This window comes from Poecilia formosa, unplaced genomic scaffold (genome assembly GCF_000485575.1).
Source record: "Poecilia formosa unplaced genomic scaffold, Poecilia_formosa-5.1.2 Scaffold433, whole genome shotgun sequence".
Lineage (NCBI taxonomy): Eukaryota > Metazoa > Chordata > Actinopteri > Cyprinodontiformes > Poeciliidae > Poecilia > Poecilia formosa.
The window spans coordinates 419,546-444,683 of NW_006800372.1; the positions used below are offsets into that span (position 1 = coordinate 419,546).

The 25,138-nt window shown below is 40.5% G+C and overlaps 1 protein-coding gene and 1 long non-coding RNA gene across 2 annotated transcripts in view; one reads left to right on the forward strand and one right to left on the reverse strand.

Moving 5' to 3' along the window:
- LOC107833722 (uncharacterized) overlaps nt 1-10,821 on the reverse strand; it is a 15,875-nt gene extending 5,054 nt beyond the window's left edge. Inside the window, exon 1 of the long non-coding RNA XR_001659484.1 lies at nt 10,747-10,821. This is a non-coding gene — a long non-coding RNA (uncharacterized LOC107833722). The remainder of the gene's footprint in view (nt 1-10,746) is intronic.
- LOC103155520 (protein kinase C epsilon type-like) lies at nt 7,222-8,322 on the forward strand. Its single transcript, XM_007577232.2, has 2 exons — nt 7,222-7,482; nt 7,645-8,322. The coding sequence occupies exons 1-2, from the start codon at nt 7,339-7,341 to the stop codon at nt 7,786-7,788; spliced, it is 288 nt and encodes a 95-aa protein (XP_007577294.1). The 5' UTR covers nt 7,222-7,338; the 3' UTR covers nt 7,789-8,322.
- Nucleotides 10,822-25,138: the final 14,317 nt, after the last annotated feature.

The following is a 25,138-nucleotide window of genomic DNA, read 5'->3' on the forward strand; positions in this document are numbered from 1 at the left end:
GGTTATTTGTTTAGCTTTCTGACCGTCATGCTAATCCGGGTGAGTGTTTGTAGCTGTGCGCTGCTTTACCTGCTATCTGATTGCTCCATATTTCTTTTTTACTGCAGTGAGCCTCGATGTAGCCAAACTCCGTCAGGTATGGCATTGTTTTATGCCATATTAGATTCGTCGTGTTGATGCATTTTGACGTGTTCACACCCGACCCCGAGGTCATTTTCCGCCGCAACACGAAAACTTCTCTATTCACTCAGTGCGTTATAGTTCCACAAGATATCACTTAGGATTTGTTGCTGTGCATTTGCGCAGTGTGAAGGAAAGAGGAGACCAGCTGCACAGGCAGGCTGCGAAATGAGATGCAGGTGATCGGTTTGTGTGATCGGCAACAAGAGACCGTGATCGGCGATCACCGATCAAACACTTTTTCACGAAAATCGGCCGATTATGATTGTTGGCCGATCGATCGGCACACCTCTAGTTTCATCTATGTTCTTTTAAATCTCAGTTACTTTATGGGAATCTGTTAAATCTAATACAATAGGACACCAAATATCAATATTACTTATTGTTATTCTTCTTGACAGTGACAGATATCTTTACCCAACAGGGGTCTGTGCAGGACAGCCTGCATATGCTGCTGGAGCTGCAACATTCTCACATAGTTTTATCATCTGTTTGTGAACAGATACCTATGGTTCACAATCTGTTTCTGCACGCTATATGTTAGCAATTTGCTACTGCTAATAGCTCCAAATTTCATCTCTCATCTGGAGCGGTTTGCTGATGTTAGCATATCTGCTCTTTTAATCAGTTGATAATTCGAAAAGCAGCATATTTAGATGCATCTTCGGTTGATCCTATGCTGACAAAGTTATAGTCAAAGTGGTTTCCTACATCATGAATTTGGCAACTCCCTTTAAATGTTATAACATTTCATAAATAGCGTTTCAGCTGTGGTCTTCAGCAGCCTATATAGTTGCATCACAAAGGAAAATAACCTGGGATATTTTTAAAAATACAGATAGGAGTTTGGATTTAGTCTGGTACTTTGATATTGACTCGATATATGATTTCTAAATGCTGTAACGTGGACCCTGTTCTGATACATGGGATAGGATCCCAACATTCCTCAAACTTTAATAAATGAAATAAGATACAAACAGCAGAATGTGTGTTTGTATCACATTCTGGTGACGCGCATTAGTGGGCGTCCCTTATTTTGATTTCTGAAAGGTGGCAACCCTATCTGTAACTCAAGGTCCAAAATGCAGCCACACTATGTCCAAAAGAAAAACATAAGTGCAATCATTTGCTTATTGAGAGTCTACAGAGGCTGACAATCTCCTCACTCAGCTCCTGGTTGAAATTTTAAATTTTATGTCAAATCTACATGAACCAAATGAGGAGGCGGGCCGGATTCAGCCCGCGGGCCGTAGTTTGGGGACCCCTGGTTTACACCATCAGAAACTGGCTGCAGGGTTCTGGTTGTTCTTGCCTCTGAAGATGGCTGGATCAAAGGACTGAAGCTGATGCAGAATAATCTGCTGGTCGAGTTTATTTCTCTGTGAGCACGGACGCAGCCGTTTTCTCACTGTCCCAGGTTGATCAGTGCTTTTTGTCCCTCTGATGGCAGAAGCTGTGATAGTTCCGTGTTTCCATCTCAAACATCGCATTTGCCTTGGCTGCCAGTGCGTGGTCGCTGCAAAGCCTTGTGGGAAAGTGTGTGTTTATATGGATGGTTCTGCGCCCCGGAATTCTGGACTTTGATTTGATGTGATGCAACTGAAGGACTTCAGGCCACATGACAAAGCCAACTCCTGTCCAATGACATGAGAAATGTCTCACTGCATGTGAATTACACCACAGCTACATAATAATGTTAATTTTCCCTAAATTAGATTCTTAAAAGTCTACATTTTATTATGACAAAATGATAGACATGACTATTTATGTGATAATATCAAGAAAAAAATGCAGGGATATACTAATTTTCCATTTAGCACTGTAGGACCACAACTTTCAGCAAATGTTTTACATGAGAATAGTAAATTATAACTAAAACTGTTCATATGCAAGAACAATTTGAATGAAAAGCTGAGTATTCAAGAACTTAAAATGGCTCTGAGCCACATGAATTCTGGTAAAGCCTCGATGGCCTACCAATTGAAATTTACAAGAAATTTCCAGATAAATTACTGACCCCCTTCTTGAAGCATTCAATGAATCTTATGAAAAAGGTATCCTGCCTCCATCATTACGTTTGGCAACTATTTCTCTTTTGTTAAACAGACAGAAATGGGTTCATATAGACCCATTTGTTTAATGTCCTGTAACACGAAAATTCTTTCCAAAACTTTGGCTCGAAGGATTGAAACGCATATTCCTAATTTAATCTCAAATGACTGAAACGGATTTGGTATTGGACGCCAAGCCTTTCACAATTACTCTCACCCCACCCCCATTACTAAATATATACTATGCAAAACAGTTTGATATGGATCACGCCTTGCTGTCATTAGATGCTGAAAAAGCTTTTGACAAGATCGAATGGAGTTACCTCTCTGATACCCTTAAGAGATTCGGCCTAGGAGAAAAATATTGGAGCAACTGGTGGCATCCACCAGTTTTTCAGAGATTATCTGTCTCCTGTTAGGATAGCGAAAGTTTTAATATGTATGTCAAATTTATTTATTTTTTTAAGTTAGATGCTGCAGCTTTAAGCAGAGGTTCGGCGTGAGAGTTCACTACCAGGTGGAGCAGAAGCGGCGCTCTGTCTGTGAAATATTACTAGCTGTAGCGGGTAGCAGCGGTTCAACAGCGAGAACAGAACCAGCGTCTTACATCGCAGCTCGATGACTTAAATCATTTTGCGGGTTATTTGTTTAGCTTTCTGACCGTCATGCTAATCCGGGTGAGTGTTTGTAGCTGTACGCTGCTTTACCTGCTATCTGATCGCTCCATATGTATTTTTTTTTACTGCAGTGAGCTTCGATATAGCCAAACTCCGTCAAGTATGGCATTGTTTTTATGCCATATTAGATTCGTCGTGTTGATGCATTTTGACCTGGTTCACCCCCCACCCCGAGGTAATTTTCCGCCACAACACGCAAACTTCCCCATACACTGAGTGTGTTATAGTTCCACACGATATCGCTTAGGATTTGTTGCTGCGCGTTTGCGCAGTGTGAAGAAAAGAGGAGACCAGCTGCACTGCAGGCTGCGAAATGAGATGAAGGTCATCAGTTTGTGTGATCGGCAACAAGAGACCGTGATCGGCGATCACCGATCATACACTTTTTCACGGAAATCGGCCGATTGTGATCGGTGGCCGATCAATCGGCCTCTAATTTTAAATATCTAAAATAAACCACAACCACCAAAACCAATTTAAAAAATAAATGAATAAAAAAATGGAAATAAAAACCACACACGATTGAAACAATTGATAAAAAGGATTATGAAAACAAAATGCAGTTGAAAAAAATGATTGAGCTCCTTTTAATTGGGGCCTGCCATAGCAATGCATAGGGAGAGCAGTGCCTGCCATGCATGGCAGGCACCTATTGTTCTACACCAAATAGAATGTCTCTTTATTTTTTATTTATTTATTTTTCTTACGTCACCGTTAATGCGGCTCGTACCGCTGCGTGCACCCCCACAAATGTGGTATTAAAACGTGTGGCTCGATGCCGTGAGGGGACCTATTACTTCTGGTGGGATTTGGAGTTACCACGGCAATGTAAATTGCGAAAAAAAGACCCCCAAAACCCTAATTAAGTCAATGGAGCGAGGCGACGGAAAATCGCCTTGCTCCATTGTAGATTTCTGACCCCAAAATAGCTTCTAACTCGCACTCACGCCCACAAATATCGCCCGATTTGCCTAAAAATCAGTCAGGACATAGATATGCATGCCTACTCTGGTAAAATGTTTTCAAAATTTCCCTAGGGCTTACGGTTTTCTGTCCAGGTGCTTCCGACCAATGTCGTGCGACATCGGTCTCATACGCTTCAAACAATTTTCGAATACGTGTCACGGTTCCTGAACGGGAAGGAGTTGTTCGAAGTGCTTTTTTTGTGTGAAACAGGCTGGTTTAAACAGAGAATTCTCTCACCCTCTGTGTCACTCACCGCTGCAGGGGATTAGTAACTAGAAAATTCCTGAAGAAATTTCACCGGGGCCTGCCAAAGTGTGCCCGTCGGTTTGGACCCAGCGTTCTGATGCTAAAAATAAGCATCAATGCTAAGCTTGGCTAAATTGTAGTTAATAACCTGTGGAGAGGCAGAAGCATGTGGACTAAGCTGTGCCTGTACTATTCATTATGTTAAAATCAGTGCATAAGCTAAAATTACCCAAAATGCTAATGTTAGCGTGAAGGCTATCAGTAGCATGTGGAGCATCACTAGCATATTGTCTGTCATTGACTTACTCCATTCAGTATACTAAACATGGCAAATAAGTAAGAAAATTAACAAATAGGTTATTTTAGGTAAAAGGCTAATGCTAATGCACTAGTCAAGGGCAGTGAAATGCAAATATTTGTGCTAATGTTCACTATCCTGAGGAAAACAAACATAAAAAAGGCTAATATTATTGCACGCAGCAGTACGAGCCGCATTAACGATGACGGAATAAAAATAAAGAAATAAAGAAATGTTCTATTAGGTGTAGAACAATAGGTGCCTGCCATGTATTACATGGCAGGCACCTAGTGACTGCCATGTAATGGCAGTGACACTAGGTGCAGTGACTGCCTTGCTGCTCTTCCCTATGTAATGCTATGGGCAGGCCCCAATTAGCAACAGAACACAGAGCAGAGGAGCCGTTTAGGATTACAGAGGAACTCCTTAGGACTACAAACACGCCATCATTGTAGTTTCTAACTATGCCTGAACACTCAGTTGAGCAGAATGTCAGAACGCAACATGGCGGAACTGTCTGTCACTCACAGCTGCAGTTGGCAGGGGATTAATTACCGTAGCAACAGAACACAGAGCAGAGCAGAGGAGCTGCTTAGGACTAGAAACATGCCATAACTAGTTTTATCTATGGCAAAGACTCAGTTAAAAGAGAGGCCTGCGCAGCATGTAAGAACTACAACATGGCAGAACTGTCTGTTACTACAGAGTAGGACTTAGCTGGTATTCAGAACTACTTGTGTTTTGAGCATTATATAACTGATTTAACCCAATCACTATTACACATGGGATTATTGTGGCCATTTCAAATGAAGTTTACTGAAAATGTCAAAACAAAAGCCTTGAAAACTTTTTACATCATGTAATTGCTCTTTTGGGCATTAGATAACTGGTTTAACAAAACCACTGTTACACCGGGGATTAGTGTTGCAATTTCAAATGAAGCTTAATGAAAATTTCAAAATAAAAGCCTCAATAATCCTCTCAGGTAAGTGCACCACCATAGGCCATAGGCAGTGCAATAATAGCTTTTATTATCTTTTTCCCTCGAGTTAGTTATTATATTATCCTTTATTAGCATTTTCTCTCAGGTTATGGAACTGGCTTGCGCAAGCCAGTACATTAGCATTAGCNTAATGCACTAGTCAAGGGCAGTGAAATGCAAGTATTTGTGCTAATGTTCACTATCCTGAGGAAAACAAACATAAAAAAGGCTAATATTATTGCACGCAGCAGTACGAGCCGCATTAACGATGACGGAATAAAAATAAAGAAATAAAAAAATGTTCTATTAGGTGTAGAACAATAGGTGCCTGCCATGCATTACATGGCAGGCACCTAGTGACTGCCATGTAATGGCAGTGACACTAGGTGTAGTGACTGCCTTGCTGCTCTTCCCTACGTAATGCTATGGGCAGGCCCCAATTAGCAACAGAACACAGAGCAGAGCAGAAGAGCCATTTAGGATTACAGAGGAACTCCTTAGGACTACAAACACGCCATCATTGTAGTTTCTAACTATGCCTAAACACTCAGTTATTCACAGAGGGTTGAGCAGAATGTCAGAACTACAACATGGCGGAACTGTCTGTCACTCACAGCTGCACTTGGCAGGGGATTAATTACTGTAGCAACAGAACACAGAGCAGAGCAGAGGAGCTGTTTAGGACTAGAAACACGCCATAACTGTAGTTTTATCTATGGCAAAGACTCAGTTAAAAGAGAGGCCTGCGCGGCATGTAAGAACTACAACATGGCGGAACTGTCTGTTACTACAGAGTATGACTTAGTTGGTATTCAGAACTACTTGTGTTTTGAGCATTATATAACTGATTTAACCCAATCACTATTACACATGGGATTATTGTGGCCATTTCAAATGAAGCTTACTGAAAATTTCAAAATAAAAGCCTTGAAAACTTTTTACATCATGTAATTGCTCTTTTGAGCATTAGATAACTGGTTTAACAAAACCACTGTTACACCCAGGATTAGTGTTGCAATTTCAAATGAAGCTTAATGAAAATTTCAAAATAAAAGCCTCAATAATCCTCTCAGGTAAGTGCACCTCCATAGGCCATAGGCGGTGCAATAATAGCTTTTATTATCTTTTTCCCTCGAGTTAGTTATTATATTATCCTTTATTAGCATTTTCTCTCAGGTTATGGAACTGGCTTGCGCAAGCCAGTACATTAGCATTAGCATTTTACCTAAAATAAGCTTTTAGCTAATTTTTGTACTTGCTAGCCATGTTTAGTATACTGAATGGACTAAGTGAATGACAGACAACATGCTAGTGATAGCAATCATGCTAACATTAGCATTTTGGCTAATTTTAGCTTTTGCATTAATTTTAACATAATGAATGGTGCAAGTAAAGCTTAGTGAACATATTTCTGACTCTCCACAGGTTATTGACTACAATGCAGCTCACCTTAGCATTAATGCTAATGTTGAGCATCAGAACGCTTTTCTTACTTATTAGCAATGTTTCGTATACTGAATGGANGCATCAGAACGCTTTTCTTACTTATTAGCAATGTTTCGTATACTGAATGGAGTAAGTCAATGACAGACAACATGCTAGTGATACTCCACATGCTATTGATAGCATTCATGCTATTATTAGCATTTTGGCTAATTTTAGTTTATGCAACATACTGAGTGGTACAAGTACAGCTTAGTCAACATGCTTCTGACTCTCCTTAGGTTATTGACTACATTGCAGCTTTCTTTAGCATTAATGCTAATTTTTAGCATCAGAACACTTGATTAAAAACTGGCAGGCCCCGGTTAAATTTCTTCAGGAATTTTCTAGTTTCTACATACATTGCAGTTTGTGCTGATGCCACAAGATGTTACTAAACCTTCCACGCAGCTCCTTTAAACTAATGATCCTCTATCTCCTTGTGTTTGACAGTTTATGACAAAGAGTCCAAACAAGCGACTGGGCTGTGTGCCAGCGCAAGGCTGTGAGGATGCCATCAAGCTCCATCCGTTCTTCAGAGAAATTGACTGGATGCTGCTGGACCAGAGGAAGATCAAGCCGCCGTTTAAACCTCGTATTGTGAGTTCAGTCTGGGAGATTGTGTGCCAATCCTTTCCAAAGAAAGTTCTTGTTTGTTTTCTAACTTGGTTAAAAACCGCTGACACGGCTGCAGGAGTCCCACAAGTACAAAGGCTGAAATCTGACCAAGCAGGACCTTATCTGATGTTCTGTTTCTTACAGAAAACCAAAAGGGACGTCAATAACTTTGACCAGGACTTTACACGTGAAGAACCTGTCCTGACGCCCGTGGATGACAGCATCATCAAGCAGATCAACCAAGATGAATTCAAAGGATTCTCGTACTTCGGAGATGAAACATCTTAGATTGCCGACATGTTGGATCCCAAATACCCCAGGAATTATACTAGACCATTGTGTCTTCATTACGGATCCTGTGCTTTTGTTTGTCCATTCATACATATGAACTATAACTGTATGCTTCAGCAGCATGAGGCAGGTGTGTGCATGCATCTCCAGAGAGATGCTCATTCCTTCACACAATGTGACATGTCCTGTATCTGCCTGTAAAGAATGTTTGTTTTTTTTCCTCTTAAACGTGTCTGAATGGCAAAGACATGAATGAATAATTACATTTAAAGCAAAAAAAAAAAAAAAAGATCTTTACTCCCTGAAAAATGAAGCGAGGAAAGGCAGAGAAGTTGATGTCTTACTTTTAATCAAAGCAAGAAAGGAAATGTTAGGAAGAGGCACCAAGTCCTCAACATTTGCATTGCTAAGCTTTAATTTTAGCTTAGCAATGCTTTATTTGAAGCAAAGAATGGAGAGAAAGCAGGCGTATTAGGGCCATCACATATAGAAAAAAAAATTTAACTGTCCACCAATAAACTCAGAAATTATTAGATTAATCTCAGAAATTTTCTAGAAAAAACTTGGACATTTCTGAGTTTTAAAAATTTCTTAGAGTCAAAAATCTAACATTTTTGACTTTTCAAACTCAGAAATTTCAAAATATTTCAGAATTTTTGGTAGGAAATTTCATTATGTTTTTGTCCCAACCTTACAATTTTTGTTTTTTCTACAATGCGCCATCGTAGGAAACTGATGTTCCAGCTCTTAGTAAGCCGTAAATGGTACATTAGTTTCTTGCTAACTGAGCCTGACGTAGCATGACACTGGGAGCGTCCGTTGCTGAGTTAAGCCCTTTCAGACAATGATGTTAGTTAGGGAGCCACTGCAACTCATGGGAAAGCAAACCTTCATGGCCTGTTTGGTTTAAAACTAGGTAGAAAAAAAAGTTTATCAACTTTTATTTTCTGTAAATAATAATGATTAGAATTGTCAGACTCCTCCACTCTCAGACTGTCTTCACCAACATGTTTACCTGAATCCAGTTATGATGCACTGAAGAGTTACCACTTGGACTTTTTCAAGTTTTTTCAGATTACAACCATAAACTTTGACATTTTTAATGACATTTTTATGTGAAAAAGTTTCTCCTTTTTCACATAATAGAACCACATAGTAGTGCATAACTGTAAAGTGGAAGATAAATAAAATATGGATTTCCAATGTTTGATAATCAGTTCAAACCCATTATTTGTCCTAAAGGAAACCCAGAGTCTTTGTGTGGAAGACATCAAAACATGCCATATTTTCTCAATTAAATTTAGGTCTGGACTTTGACTGGACCATTCTAAGACATAAATATCAAACTAAAGGGGTCTGAATGCAAATAGATGCCACTCATTTCCAAGTTTTATGCACTATCATGTGTTAGTTTCTTACAAAACAAAATCTACTTAAATTCAAGTTTGTGGTTTTCAGCTAAGAAAATATGGAAAAAATTTGACTGGTTCTGCATTGCACTGACTCAGACATCTAGTTATATTAAAAATAGAAACAATCTGGTCTGTGTGACATCACAAATAAACCTTGAGGCATATTCGTACCATAAGAAAGACTCTTTATACATTCCTACATGTCTCTAACCAGGATTTGAAACTGTCAGGTTGTCCTTTGAAAGAATAAAATCTAAGTATTTCCACACCATTGATTCTACAGCGTTTACACATTGAAGGTGGTTTACGATAATTATCACATTCCTTTATATAAAAATCTGGCTTTATTCATTGAAAAACGATTCCTGCATTGTCACATGGACATGCTCGTACCAAAGGAAGAAAAAAGTCACCTTGCTTGTGAAGGTGATGGTGAGGTGAAGAGTACAACAACATTTTAAAATACAGTGAATGCCACTCCACATATTCACGGAAAATTCGCCTATATATGGATTTTTTTTCCACAAAAATCTAAAATAATCAAAAGAAAATGCAGCGTGGGAAGCTGAAATACCCATGCCCTGTGCTACTTAACATGCTACTGACTATCATTAGCAAAACAGACAATCAGGGAGCAGCATACATGTTCATTGACTCTGATTTGCTGTACCCTCGGCGTAGATGTAAAATATTGAGGAACCAACTTTATGAAATGTCTCTGGATTCTTCACCTCACCAGGTTGTTAAGCCAGAAAACCAAAAAAAAATATTTGCTAAGTGTGTTGGTCATCCAGGCATCAGGTCAGCAGGTTGATGGTCACCATTTGTTTCCGTAACACCTTTTGTTTGAGCGGCGGCTGCGATCGGTTGATGTGTTGGATGTATTGGACATATTGGACGTATTGTATCGTTCCTCAGCAGTCTGTACTCAGAGTCCAGGCGGGTTCATGTGACTGAAGAATGCGTGAAACTGAATGTATTTGCTCTGCATTGTCTGTTTACAATATGCAGAGAGCTGTTGTCATGTTGTCTTTAAGTTTTATTTAAAGCATCTTTATGTTGTCATCGCTGTCTGTAGAGTTTGTGTGATAAATTTTGGTGACACTCCCATCTTCAGAGACTCGTCACTCCCACCTCTGAAGTTCAGAGGCTTTACTTTATGTTGCAGGTCAGAAAAGGTCTGAGAAAACTCCATGTGCAATACTCAATGAGATACTTGTTTCCTTTAGGTAAATGTACTCTGTCTGTCTGTCTGTCACTCCCAGGCCTTCCTTTAATCCCTGACACAGATTCACTTTCAGTTCTCAGTCGAGCAGATGAGTAAGGAAGACTCCACATATTTCAATGTCCAAGTTTTTTGCATATATCATGTTTTCTCCAGCAGTTCCTACCCTCTCTTGGAACTGGATCTTTGGACGATTGGGACCGCCACTACTGCTAGAATTTAAGCATGAAAATATTGCAGTTCACTCACATTTAACATTGTGTGACTGATTACCGTGGATCTAAATTGATCCAAAAGAGAGTGCTACAGAAGCAACACCTCTAGTGCGTTACATCCAAACTCTTCCCTAGAAGTTTTTAGATAGACATTTGCTTAGATTGAAATTCCAGGTTTGAGCAGAGAGGTAGAAAGGTTTGGGGGGAACAATGTGGGCCGGCTTGGCTTCACTCTGGTGTGTTGAGCTTCTTCTCCAATGAAAAGTCTCACTCTCTGCGGTTAATATCTTGTTCCGTTCTGGCCCAGTCGGGTGTGTCTCTATTGCTGATATTTTATTTTGTGCTTGTACCCATGGGAGGCCAGATTCTCTGACATCTTTTGGTTAATTTGTTCATTGCCCTGAGCAGTTGACGGTGAATGGGCTCTTCCAACACAACTGATGAAAAGGTTTGGATCTGAAGGTTTGACCGTGAAATTATGAATATTATGGTCTCATCATAGTTAGAAGACGGTGGTTGAGATGTTGACTTAAATCCATCAAGAAAATCAAGAAATTCAATCTGCTTCCAATCAAATCGCTTGGCTAGATCTGCTTTGTACTACTAATAAGGTGGTTTTTAAAAAACGGAAAAAACAGAATCTTCAAATGGAGATGAATCTGGTCGGGCTGACGAGAAGAACCGGTTAAAGCCTCGGCTGTGGAGAAGAAGCTTTATAGTCATAGAAAGACCAGAATAAAGGAGAATCACTGGTCTGTGGAAAGCACTACTTTACTGTGCTTACTTTATTTCATTGCTTTCTGTAAAACCACAAACTTTATTGTACTTTGTTGGTGATTTTATGTCGTCCATACCTAGTGGAAATGTTGCAGGTTGGATCGGGTCAACGGTTGGAGGAACCAACAAGAAGCTGCTTTATGGGTGGGGTTTCTTAGCTACTCTGCACACTGACAAACCGAAATTTAGGCCCCCTTCCTCTTTGGAAATGGCTCATGTTCAAACTGGATGAAGAGTGTCTACAAGCCACTGTTTAGATTTTCCTACAACTTCCCAACTAGATTTAGCTCTGGACTTTGACTGGGCCTTTCAAAGCACAAAACCTGCTTTAATTTGAACTAACCCAGTGGAGTTTTGGCTGTATGATTCAGGTCGTTCTTCTGCTGGAAGGTAAACCTTTCTCCTCAGGATGACACCATGATACTGCCACCACCATGTTTCACACTGGTGATGGTGTGTTAAGTTGAATGTGGAGTGTTAGTCTTAAACTATTATTACCCTCTGGTGTGAAGACCTTGAGCTTCGGCTTTACTCTAAATGAATTAGACACAACACTCTATTAACCGATCTCATAAAATACCAATAAATGACTTTGAATGTAATGTTGTAGATGAAATAAATGTGAAAAATGATAATCACTTTTGCAAAGCCCAGTAAAACAGATCACTTATAAAAAGCTTATGAAGTCACTGTGAAAACACATTGAGATGATGTAATTTAGTAGCAAATTTGGTTACTGGATCCACAGCTGACCAATCAAAAAACGGCAACCTTTAAAGTGACAGGGGTTAAAACAGGCCATTTTAGAGAGAATAGTGCAACAATTTACAATGTAAAAAATATAATGTATTTTTAAATTATGCTTGTGAAAAATAATAGAATTATTTGAAGAAGCAGGATATGGAGTCTCACTGGGTAATTTTAGTGTTCCAACACTGGGCTTGCTTGATGGATTTTCCGTCACTCGAACTCTAAAAAACTGCATTTATGTCAACATGTGAACATAATATTACAGTTTGGGAAACTTGGCATGCTGTAACTACGTACTAGCAACATACATGTAGCAGTAAACATGAATCTCACTGTAGCGATGGAATGTGGAGCAAATGTTTGATTCCAATTTTAAACTCTGAACTCCACAGAAAGCCAAGTAGACAGAACAGTTAGTCAGGTTTCTTCTGCTCATCATTTTCAGCTTCCTCTCTTCCTCCTCTTTTTATGTCTCCGTCTGCAGCTTTGTTTAGTTGAAAATCTTTAAATGTCAAGTTGTTTGTCCCACTACGCCCCCCAAAAAAGAACACTGTGTCCCAGAAGTCCTCAATTGCCATTTGCCGTTTCCAACTAAAACATACTTGAGCTTAACGTTCACTGATTTTTTTTTCACATCAGTAACAAGTAGTGAAAACTGAACTAAGTGCTAAAATCACTCTTCTATACAGATTGTTTCTGTTTGCATACATTTAGTTTTTTTGTGGTTCCCGTATTTGTCAGTGCATTCTGTAATCAAACCTGTGGTGTTATTTTTGTTGTTTTCATGCCTGTCATGTGAGTTTGTGCTTATTTTTTTATTTTATTTTATTGGTTGCGCTTTGGTTGTGAAAGATGTACTGTATTTTCAAAGGATATGAAGGTGTATTTTAATTTTTGAAAGGAATTAAATATGTCTGAATGAAACATCTCTGTTCTTTATTGATTGTATTGATACTTATATTAGGCTACTACTGAAAAACAGTTATAGACAGGTATTATCTTGCAGCTTCAGTTATCTTGTTAATCAGAACAACCGTCAGAAGTAGTTTATCTCATTCTTTGTTTCTGAAAAATGTAGTTGGACTGGCTTGTAATAGCTTAACAGCCGGGGCTGAGGCAGAATGCTGCTCTGGCCTGATTAGTTCGGCTTATCTCTGACCCAGCGGCGCCGGATTCATTTTGGAGGTGAATCCAAATGAATCCGGCCAGGGGTGTTTCGTCATCTCTGTTTTGCACTTTGAATGTCAGGCATGCACACTTGTTCAGTTGACACGATGGCATTGGGTTTGTTGTAATTTGCCCCGAAATAAGTGCCCCTTACCCGGAGGACAAAGCTGTCGGGTCCATCATGCGAAGCGGTCTTTATTGATTGCTGGCTATTAAATGCGCTGCAGTGATACAGATTTGGTGAAAAATAATCAGAAAAAATGGTTAAAAATTGTGGGGGAACATGCACAAAGCACGTTTTTCCCAGAGCATTTAGAGGAAGGAATAAAGTTTATTCCATTTTCAAAACTGGAATCTGGAGAAATGTAAAAGGCAAATGCCTGCAGCCGCCCCATAACAGCTGAATACAGAGATCCACTGTATTAAAACACCATGTTTGTATGAAGGTTTTGTCATCATTACATCATATTTTTAATGGTTAAAAATCAATGCGTGAAGCTTGGTCCAAAGCAATATATACATATTGTGTTTAAATGGGTACAGTTTGCATACAGTTGCAGCGCTCAAGCGTTTAGCGCGGCGCAATTTGAACCCTTTTGAGTGTTTGAAGCTTCGAGTGCGTCCAAAGCGTCCGACGTTTCACAAAGACTTTGAATGTAAACCAGATGCACATGACGCTCAAAGTGCGTTTGGTGTGAACGCACCAAATGTGCAACGTGCCGAACTGCGTCAGAGGCGTTTTTTAATGCGCGTAACGGTTTAGTGCGAATGCACCATTAGCGGGTTAAATGGTTATCCAAGCGGGNATGTCTGAATGAAACATCTCTGTTCTTTATTGATTGTATTGATACTTATATTAGGCTACTACTGAAAAACAGTTATAGACAGGTATTATCTTGCAGCTTCAGTTATCTTGTTAATCAGAACAACCGTCAGAAGTAGTTTATCTCATTCTTTGTTTCTGAAAAATGTAGTTGGACTGGCTTGTGATAGCTTAACTGCCGGGGCTGAGGCAGAATGCTGCTCTGGCCTGATTACTTCGGCTTAGCTCTGACCCAGCGGCGCCGGATTCATTTTGGAGGTGGGGGGGCCAGGGGTGTTTCGTCATCTCTGTTTCGCACTTTGAATGTCAGGCATGCGCACTTGTTCAGTTGACACGATGGCATTGGGTTTGTTGTAATTTGCCCCAAAATAAGCGCCCCTTACCCGGAGGACAAAGCTGTCGGGTCAATCATGCGAAGCGGTCTGGCTACTGATTTACTGATTGCTGGCTATTAAATGCGCTGCAGTGATACAGATTTGGTGAAAAATAATCAGAAAAAATGGTTAAAAGTTGTGGGGGAACATGCACAAAGCACGTTTTTCCCATAGCATTTAGAGGAAGGAATAAAGTTTATTCCATTTTCAAAACTGGAGTCTGGAGAAATGTAAAAGGCAAATGCCTGCAGCTGCCCCATAACAGCTGAATACAGAGATCCACTGTATTAAAACACCATGTTTGTATGAAGGTTTTGTCATTATTACATCATATTTGTAATGGTTAAATATCAATGCGTGAAGCTTGGTCCAAAGATACATACTGTGTTTAAATGGGTACAGTTTGCGTACAGTTGCAGCGCTCAAGCGTTTAGCGCGGCGCAATTTGAACCCTTTTGAGCGTTTGAAGCTTCGAGCGCGTCCAAAGCGTCCGATGTTTCACAAAGACTTTGAATGTAAACCAGACGCACATGACGCTCAAAGTGCGTATGGTGTGAACGCATCAAACGTGCAACGCGCCGAACTGCGTCAGAGGCGTTTTTTAACGCGCGTAATGGTTTAGTGTGAACGCACCATTAGCGGGTTAAATGGTTATCCAAGCGAGTGACCCGTCAGGTCTTCAGTTCGCCAAACCACACACACACACACACGTTTGTCTGGCTATCTTTGTGGGGACTTTCCATTGACTCCCATTCATTTCTACAGCCTAAACCTTACCTTTACCCTTTTCTAACCCTAACCATCACATACCTAACCCCATTCCTAACCAAAACTCAATTCATACCTTAGCCCTAAATCTGAAAAACAGGGTTTTTGGGTCCCCCACAAGTAGTAATTGATCCCCACAACGTAGTATATGTCAGGAAAATCGTCCCCACAAGGTATTACAAACAAACGCGCACACACACACGCACGCACACCCATTTGTCACGACCAGCTCAAAGGCGAGGACAAAAAGGGAGACAGACGAGCGGATCTATAGAAACAATAATTTATTTGATGACAAAAATAAGCTCCGGGAGATCAGGACAGTCAGTCAGAGAGAAGTGTGGGCTAATGCTGCTCGTTCCGGCCTGGTCCGGAGGGCAATCAAGCAGACCAGTGACTGACTAGATGTCAGTATTTATCATCTGCCATTAACAGCCCATCTACCTGCTTCCTGAAAGAAACAAGAAAAAAACACGTAGAGGACTAGAGACACCTACTGGACAGGAGGAATCGTCACACTCTCCCCCATAAAAATGGAGTCCCAACAGGAACTCCAAAAAGACACAGCGATTTAGCCTAGCAACTAGGTGACAATTACAATACTAATGAACTATGCAGTCTTACCACAATCACCCATTCAATCCCCACCTCGATAGCTCAGCCACCCTAGCCACTGGAAGCCTATAAGAAACTTGGAGAGAAGGGGACTGAACATTCAATACATAGTACATTAAATCTAAGCACATGGTGCCCTGGATAAAGCATCTGCCACAATATTATCCGAGCCCTAATATGACGGATATCCAGGCAAAAGGGCTGCAAAAACAACATCCATCGCATCAATCTGCAATTTGGACACTGCAATGAATGCAAAAATCTTAGGGGGTTGTGATCAGTATAGACCACCAGAGGAACACTGCCAGAATCCAGATATATTTCAAAATGCTGTAAAGCCCAAATTAGTGCCAATGTCTCTTTCTCAATGACAGAATAGTTCATCTGAAAATGGTTGAATTTTTTAGAGAAGAAACTCACAGGTTGATCAATTCCATCATCATCTTGCTGAAATAAGACAGCACCTGCACCTACATCACTTGCATCCACATGCAGGTCAAAAGGATGATCCAATCGTGGAGCTGCAAGAACAGAGGACAGATTTGATATCATCAAAAGCTTTCTGACAGGAAGCTGACCAGGTGTACTTCACTTTATCCTTTAGCAAATCTGTCAATGGAGAAACCACCGTAGAAAAGTTCTTACAAAAACTGCGGTAGTACCCCACGAGACCCTGGAACCGCTGGAGTTCTTTTTTTGTTGTTGGTACGGGATACTGCAAGATTGCAGTTACTTTGGCTTCCACTGGACGCACCATCCCTCGCCCCACCACCTTACCCAGATAGGTAACCACCTTACCCAGATAGGTAACAGTAGCCTTAGTAAACTCACACTTGGACACGTTAATGGTCAGGTGCTTCACCCAGTCGTTCAAACAGTTTACGTATGTGAGCCAGATGTTCCTTCCATGTATCACTAAAGACCACCACATCATCCAAATATACAGCACACCCTTCCAACCCAGACACAACCATGTTCATGAGACGCTGAAAGGTTGCAGGTGCATTTCGCAATCCAAAACTCATTACAGATTAAGAAAACAGACCAAAGGGAGTTATAAAGGCAGAAACCTCTCTAGCTCTCTCAGACAATGGAACTTGCCAGTAACCCTTCAATAAATCAAATTTGTTGACAAACTGAGCTGAACCCACCTGATCAACACAGTCTTCCATGCGTGGCATAAGATAAGCATCAGATTTTGTAACCATGTTCACTTTCCGGTAATCTGTACAAAATCTAAAACTTTTGTCAGCCTTCTCCACCAACAAACAAGGTGATGCCCAGCTAGATGCAGAGGGTTCAGCAATACCATTATCAAGCATGTACCGAATCTCCCCCTCCATTACTTTCCACTTCTCTTCAGATATCCTGTAAAAGCGCTGGCGAATCGGCTGTGCCTCACCGACATCGGTATTATGTTGAATTAAATGAGTTCGACTGGGCACATCACCAAACAAACAATGATATTCATTAAACATAGCAGTCAACTCAGTGCCCACCTCCTGAGACAAATGTGCAAATAAAGAATCCAAATTCCTCAGTGCATCAGAATTTGTCAGCTTGCCAGTCAACAAACTCTCATTAGGTGGAATCACACCATCATTTTCAAGTGCAGATAAAAAACCCAAACCACTCACTGTAGTAGGTACAGAGACAGTCTTATCAACCTGCACCTCTTTATCTCTAATAACAGATTCCTGTGACTCCCGAGTGTAATATGGTTTTAACAAATTCGCATGGCAAAGCTGTGATGACTTCCTACGCCTCGGAGTTGACAGCAGATAGTTTTGATCTGACAGCTTGCGCAGGACTGTAAATGGGCCTGTAAATTTAGCCTGAAAGGGGGAGCTGACAATTGGCAATAATGCAAGTACCTGATCACCAGGACTAAAACACAAATGTTCCACCTTTTGGTCATAGATGCGCTTCATCTTCTCCTGAGAAGAGGTCAACTTCTCCCTAGCCATTTCCACCCCCACATACAAACAATGTCTAAACCCACTGACATAGTCAATTAACTTACTTGGAGGTTCTGAAGAACTCACAGCATCATGTAACAGTTTTAGCGGTCCACACACTACATGTCCAAAAACAAGCTCATTTGGAGTAAAACCAGTGCTCTCTTGCACCACCTCACGAGCAGCTAACAGAAGCCATGGTAAGCCATCCTCCCAATCCTGATTTAACTCCACACAGTAACTCCGCAACAAGGACTTGAGGGTCTGGTGGAACCTCTCGAGAGCACCTTGACTCTGAGCATGATATGCAGAAGCCTGATTATGTTTGACCTTTTAACAGTTTCAAAACTTGAGCAAACAAATGAGAAGAAAAATTTGAACCTTGATCAGACTGAATAAATTTTGGAATACCAAAAATAGAAATAACTTGGGTCAGAGCCTTCACCACAGACCTAGCAGTAATAGTACGCAGTGGATGCGCAGCTGGATATCTTGTTGTCCGACACATTATCGTCAACAAATAATTACTCCCAGCCTTAGAACGAGGTAAAAGACCAACGCAATCAATGAGGTGTTCAAAGGGTTGCATAACCACTGGAATTGGATACAAGGGAACCGGCTTGATGCTCTGGTTTGGCTTCCCTGCCATCTGACATGTATGGCAGGTTTTGATATACTCTGACACGTCCCTTTTTAACTGAGGCCAAAAAAATAACGCAGGATATAATTATAAGTCTTGTGGACCCCCAAATGTCCTGATTGATCNAAATAAGTTTATTGTAAACACAAAATAATGATCAACAATCGGGTTCTGGGGAAAGTCTCTAATCTGGATTACTGGAGCACTGGGAGGTAAAAAGAGAGAGATGGTGAGTTCAGGGGTCGCTGAAAATGGTAGTGTCAGAATAAACGGACTGGTTTTACTTGGGTGGAGGTAGGTCTTGTCCGGGGGCAAGAATCACTGTGGTTACCGGGGTTTGGTTCAGGTGGAGTGTTGCTGCTTGACTGATGAAGAGGCTGCGGTGGAGGGCGGACAGGTAAGCTTAGGATCACAGAAGGTGGGGAGCGAGTGAGACTGACAACAGGGTAATCCAAAGAGGTGTGGTTTACTGCGGAGGTGTCATTGGAACTCTGGCAACCAGTGGGTCCACAGCATCACAAGGAATAACCTGAGGAAGAAGCACAAAGAGATATCACTTGAAGTCCACAACAGGAGATCACAGTAGAGGGCTGGAGTACCAAATACTGGCTAACACTCTGGATCTGAAGTGTCGGCAGCTCTGTCCCCATATACTCCTCCAGATGATCTGATTAATTATAGCTGTGCAGGAATCCAGGAATCAACCTCAACTCGGGAGGGAACATCTTCTTGCACCCTCTGGTGGTAAAAGAGGGGGAAAGCAACAAAAAGGAACCATTCCAACAACACGGGTTTCCAACACCGTAAAATCTATGTTTTTTTTACATTGTGGGTTTCCCAGAATTCCACCGTAAAAAAAATTAATTAACTAAATCTCCCGTTTGTTGTGCATCGCTGCGAAGTGCAGAGGATTTAACTCATCATTTATAGTCATCAAGTGTAGTTTTTTATACTTGCTGCAGTATCAATTGCCCAATTGGGATACAAATGAATCTGAAATCTGAAATCATGCAGGGCCGGTCCGAGGCTGTATGAGGCCTTGGGCAGAATTTGACTTAAGAGACCCTCTTGCTGCTAAAAACATCAGCACCTCTAACAGCTTCTGTGTTAGATTTAATCTGGGAGAGGGAGAATAGTTTAATTGGTCAACCTAAAAAGCAATCGGTTACAGTTTACTAATTTGTATTTGTGAACAAAGAGAGCTCAAACTCAAAGATTAATCTCACAGCACCAGATTGTTGCTATAGTAACAAAACAATCTATGAATACTGTTCTCTGAAGTTTTACGAAGTAAACTTGCCAGCTTCTTTAACACCATTGATAATCTCAATAAATACATGTTACATTTATACATCTGTGGTCTGTGTTAAAATATTAGCATTTATGGGCCCCTGAAGCCCTGGGGGACCTGATGGAGCTGCTGACTTCATTTGGCTTAAACAGAAGTGCAAATAATTGATATTCATTTCAAATGTATTTTTTGATTTGTTGTTTTTAGGACTAGTTGTGGGTTTACATAACATTTCACTGATGCTGTTTTACCGTAGCATATAATTACCCAGTAATATTTTTACATTCTACTTAACATCTTTTAATTTAAAAACACGGTGGACCAGCTGTGGACTGCCTCTGTGCCCTGACCACCGGGCTTTGCAAGTTTTCTGGGGGAAATACTGCACCCCTTTTTAATATACTGATTAAATCAGTGGTTCCCAAAGATTTTCTTTTGGGCCCCCCCAGTGGTTCCCAAATATTTTCTGGGCCCCCTTATGGATTACAATAAAATCCCCCCAAAAAAATAAAATAAAAAATTAACTGGGCACACATATTATTCAACCAGACATAAATACACATATTTTGTTTTCAAACTCCATTGAAGTTTATTTCACACTTCAGGTTGCAACAAAACACACTACAAACCGTCTTTACAATGATTAAATAATCATCACCAGTCATCACCTGAACCACCAGTACAAGTTTTTGTATCTTTTCAACTAATTTTGGCACATCAGTAATGTTCATGTTGCTAGCTCCCATTTAGCCTCTAACCTGATTGAGACAGTGGTGCTACATGGATAAGACAGAGCAGGAACTGTGTTTCCATTGACCCATTATAATGTAACATAATTGTGAAATTTGGAATTACAGAAATAAATTTGCTTAATGGAAACACGCAAATTTAAAAAAAACTTGGATACTTTCGGACAAAAATTTTTGGAGCTAGGATGAAAATATGTAATTTTGATATGTATTTTCAGACGAATCAAAATTAGGTTGTTTTGCAAAACTGCAATAGAAACACTTTTTTCGCATCACACAAGTAACGTGATGTAACAGCCTGACTGGCGGAAACCATGAAGAAGACAAAAGGAAGTAGTTGGAGGATGATGGCGAAGTGTGTTTTTTAATATCACAATAACAAACTTATTCACATATGATTTTTATTGAAAACACCAAAAACACCTCAATTGTGAAGTTGTTTTTTCAACATGTCAAAAAAACATTTGCTAATGCTTTTTTATTTGCACACAAAAAAAACAAACTTGTAGTTTTGTGTATAAAACTACAAGGTTTTGCACATATTTGTAATAGAAATGCTGCTAAGATAAAGTGTGTAGGTGGAGTGCATGGCTAAGAACTAAACATTCATCTAGATTCAAACCAAACTGCCTGGTCTGAGTGGTTAAGTTTACACTTAGTGTAGAAATATCCATAAAGACTAAAAAAAGTCTACAAATCAGGCTAAGAAACATTTAAACTAGAAGAAATTTTATCACATTCTAAACTTTTTTTTTAGGTGTGATATCACATCAACAACTTCAATGTTTTTATTTGGAGGTGAGAAATTGGGGGAATTCTGGTAAATATGCAGAGAACATTCAGTTTATTTCCACATGAGAAGAAAGTCAGTTGCTGAAAATGAAACATAATTTTCAACCAAAGCTGCTAAATCCTCATAAGGTGGCACCAAGTCTGTGAGCGAGCACAGGGCACGTTAGATGAGGAACAGATGATAGATCAACTGGTAAACCTTTGGGTTAGTAATCGAGACGCTCTGAGTTTTACTCTTTTTTTAAAATATTGATTCTTGGTCTATGTTTATCCTTCTTACAAAATACCAAAAAAAATGACATTTTTGACGTCAAACAACAATGCAAATATTTACCAAAATATTTACAAATTTAATAATTCAGACACCTAACTGTATTTTATATTTTTAAAAAAGGGCTTTCTCTGTTCCAGCATGGCTATTTCAGTCTTTGAAGGAATTTGTCCTTAAAGACTATTTCTTTAAAATTAAAAAGCAAGATGGAATTCCTCTGAACATCTTCCTCTATTATTATTTACCTCAGAATCCATGTGTAGGAAGTGCATCAGGAATATTCTTCCTGTCTGAAACATGTACTGACAGCAAGAAAGTAAGCCAGCAGTATGAAAGTTTTCTTTTTCTTTCTTCCTTCCTTTCTTTCCTTCTCTCTGAAAGGGATGCCTTTTGCTTTCTTTCATTCTTTCTTCCATTTCCTTTTTTCCTTCTTTCTCTCTTTCATTCTTTCTTCCTTTCTCCTTCTTTCCTTCTTGCTCTCCATTCTTCCTCTCTTTCACAGGCAAATCCACAAGAATGTAATTTATGTTGATTCTCTACAATGATTTATAAATTATTTTCCACAATAANAACCAGTGCTCTCTTGCACCACCTCACGAGCAGCTAACAGAAGCCATGGTAAGCCATCCTCCCAATCCTGATTTAACTCCACACAGTAACTCCGCAACAAGGACTTGAGGGTCTGGTGGAACCTCTCGAGAGCACCTTGACTCTGAGCATGATATGCAGAAGCCTGATTATGTTTGACCTTTTAACAGTTTCAAAACTTGAGCAAACAAATGAGAAGAAAAATTTGAACCTTGATCAGACTGAATAAATTTTGGAATACCAAAAATAGAAATAAATTGGGTCAGAGCCTTCACCACAGACCTAGCAGTAATAGTACGCAAGTGGATACGCAGCTGGATATCTTGTTGTCCGACACATTATCGTCAACAAATAATTACTCCCAGCCTTAGAACGAGGTAAAAGACCAACGCAATCAATGAGGTGTTCAAAGGGTTGCATAACCACTGGAATTGGATACAAGGGAACCGGCTTGATGCTCTGGTTTGGCTTCCCTGCCATCTGACATGTATGGCAGGTTTTGATATACTCTGACACGTCCCTTTTTAACTGAGGCCAAAAAAATAACGCAGGATATAATTATAAGTCTTGTGGACCCCCAAATGTCCTGATTGATCATGGGAAGCCCGCAACACTTCACTGCGAAATTTAGAGGGAACAACAGTCTGACAGAGTGGACCACCAACAAAATTCTCCCCATGTACCAACCATTTCCGCACCAACAATCCATCCTTCAACACATACCCACAGGCCAGACTCTCTTCATCAGCGACAACCTGATTAAAAAGGTGGCGAAGAGAAGAATCTGCTCTCTGCTCCACCATTTCTGTGAGAAACAGATAAAAGAGAGTCAGGGACATGAAGAGAGAAAAAATCACCATCTTCTGCACCTCCACCTTCATGGTCAGGGACAGGTGCAGACTCAGCACGGCACATAGCTCATGTCACCGCACAAGCTGTAAAAACCCCAGGGAAACACTGAGCTCTCTCATCCAACTTCCCTAGATCAGGGGAAGAAGTTACTATGGGAGCAGGTAGTGGACAATCAGCCCACACCCGGCCACCAGCAAGATCATTACCCAGGATTACATCCACTCCTTCCAGAGGAAGTGCAGGGCGCACCCCCATGATAACTTCTCCCTGAACCAATCCACAAGTCAATGTCAACTTATGCAGCGGAACTGGTTCCACCATAAGTCCCATTCCCCGCATCAAAACATGATCTCCAGTGTTGGTTTCTTCAGAAAAAGGTAATACAGAGCTCACAATATATGAATTAAAAGCTCCAGTATCCCTCAAAATTTTTACAGGTACCGTAGCATCACTCCCCACCATGGACACATGGCCGTCAGAAAGAAAAGGTGAAAAATCCCCCTGGTCCAAAGTGTACTTCCGTCCTATGTCCACCTGTTTAGAGGGAACAAAACCATCATGTTTTTCAGAGACAACAAAAGCAACAGATTTCACTTGAGCACCTCGTTTAGGGCATTCCCGCTTCCAATGGCCCCTGGCTTTGCAATAATGACATACATCAGACGGATCCACATACATATGTCCACTGGAAATCCGTTCTGACCTACTGTTCATATCAGGACCAGCGCCTTCCTCCTTTGCATGACTTCCCACAAAAGATTGATTGCCACTCCTGTAACCAAAATTACTGCGAGGTTGATACTCACGGCCACCCCTGTGTAGAACATATCCATCTGCCAGCTTAGCAGCTTCAGCAGCTGTCTTCATGTTATGTTCACTAATATATACAGCAATGTGACTCGGAACAGAGTTTTTAAACTGTTCCAGGACAACCAAATTACAGAGGCCAACAAAAGTGCTAACTTTTAAGGAAGCGCACCACCTATTGAAATGGATTCCCAGCTCCCTGGCAAACTCAACATGGGTTTGTTTTCCAGCCTTCTCCCATGTCCGAAACCTCTGTCGGTAAGCCTCTGGTACCAACTCGTAAGCTGTTAAAACAGCCTTCTTCACAGTGGCATAAACTTTACATTCATCCCCTGTGAGGGCAGAGTATGCTTCTTGTGCTTTGCCTGTGAACACACACTGTAAAAGCAGGGTCCGGTCCAAATCAGACCAACTTCGACTATCAGCAACATGCTCAAACAGGGAGAAAAAAGTGTCTGGATCCCATTCAGAAAACTGAGGAACTAAACATAGATTATTCCCAACATCAAACGAGCTAGACGTTCCCCTACCGGTAGCATCAAGGGGGGCATTGCCCACACCAGCTGAACCCAATTTACATTCTTCCAACTCCAGTTTTTTCACATCCAATCTTTTCTGTTCTATCCCAGCCTGCAGTAAAAGCAGCTCCCGCCTTTGTTTAAAAGACAAGCTTGTGTAAAAAACGTCAGTGTCCAACCAGGTCGTGGCAGCTTGCAACTTAGCTGGTCCTAGTACACTGGAGTCAGTTAAATTAGCTTTAATGATGGCTTTTATACTCTCCTTAGACCGCTTATCACTGATCTCCAATTTAAAATGTTCAGCGATCTTTAGCAATTGTTCGCGTGTGCAGCGCTCCAACCCCTCCTCAGACGGATCCCGCAAAAAATCCTCAACAGCAGCCATAACAACAACAATTATCCACACACCTGAATTCCAACCAGTAGCACTCTGAGCTCCCACGATCCCAAAACAACCACAAGACTTTTGACACAAAAGATCTTGTTTTTCTCCTCAATATTGTTAATAGTCAAGAGAGTTGGATAATAAAGTAATCCAAAAATGATTGTTTTATTTTTTACGTGCACTGTAAAAAAAAAAGTCAGTGAATTTACGGTAAAAAACTGTAAAAGACCAACAGTTTTTGACCGTCATATCCAAAAACATTTCATCACCGTAAAAATTACATGGAACTACCGTAAGTCGAAACTGCAAAGAAAGTCAGTAAATTTACGGTAACAAACGGTAAAAGACCAACAGTTTTTGACAGTCATAT

Bases quoted from the DNA above. Each gene is read 5' to 3' on its own strand.
- LOC103155520 (XM_007577232.2), top strand. From the start codon at position 7,339: ATGACAAAGAGTCCAAACAAGCGACTGGGCTGTGTGCCAGCGCAAGGC. The intron at 7,483-7,644 runs GTGAGTTCAGTC...TGTTTCTTACAG, and splicing joins CGCCGTTTAAACCTCGTATT to AAAACCAAAAGGGACGTCAA.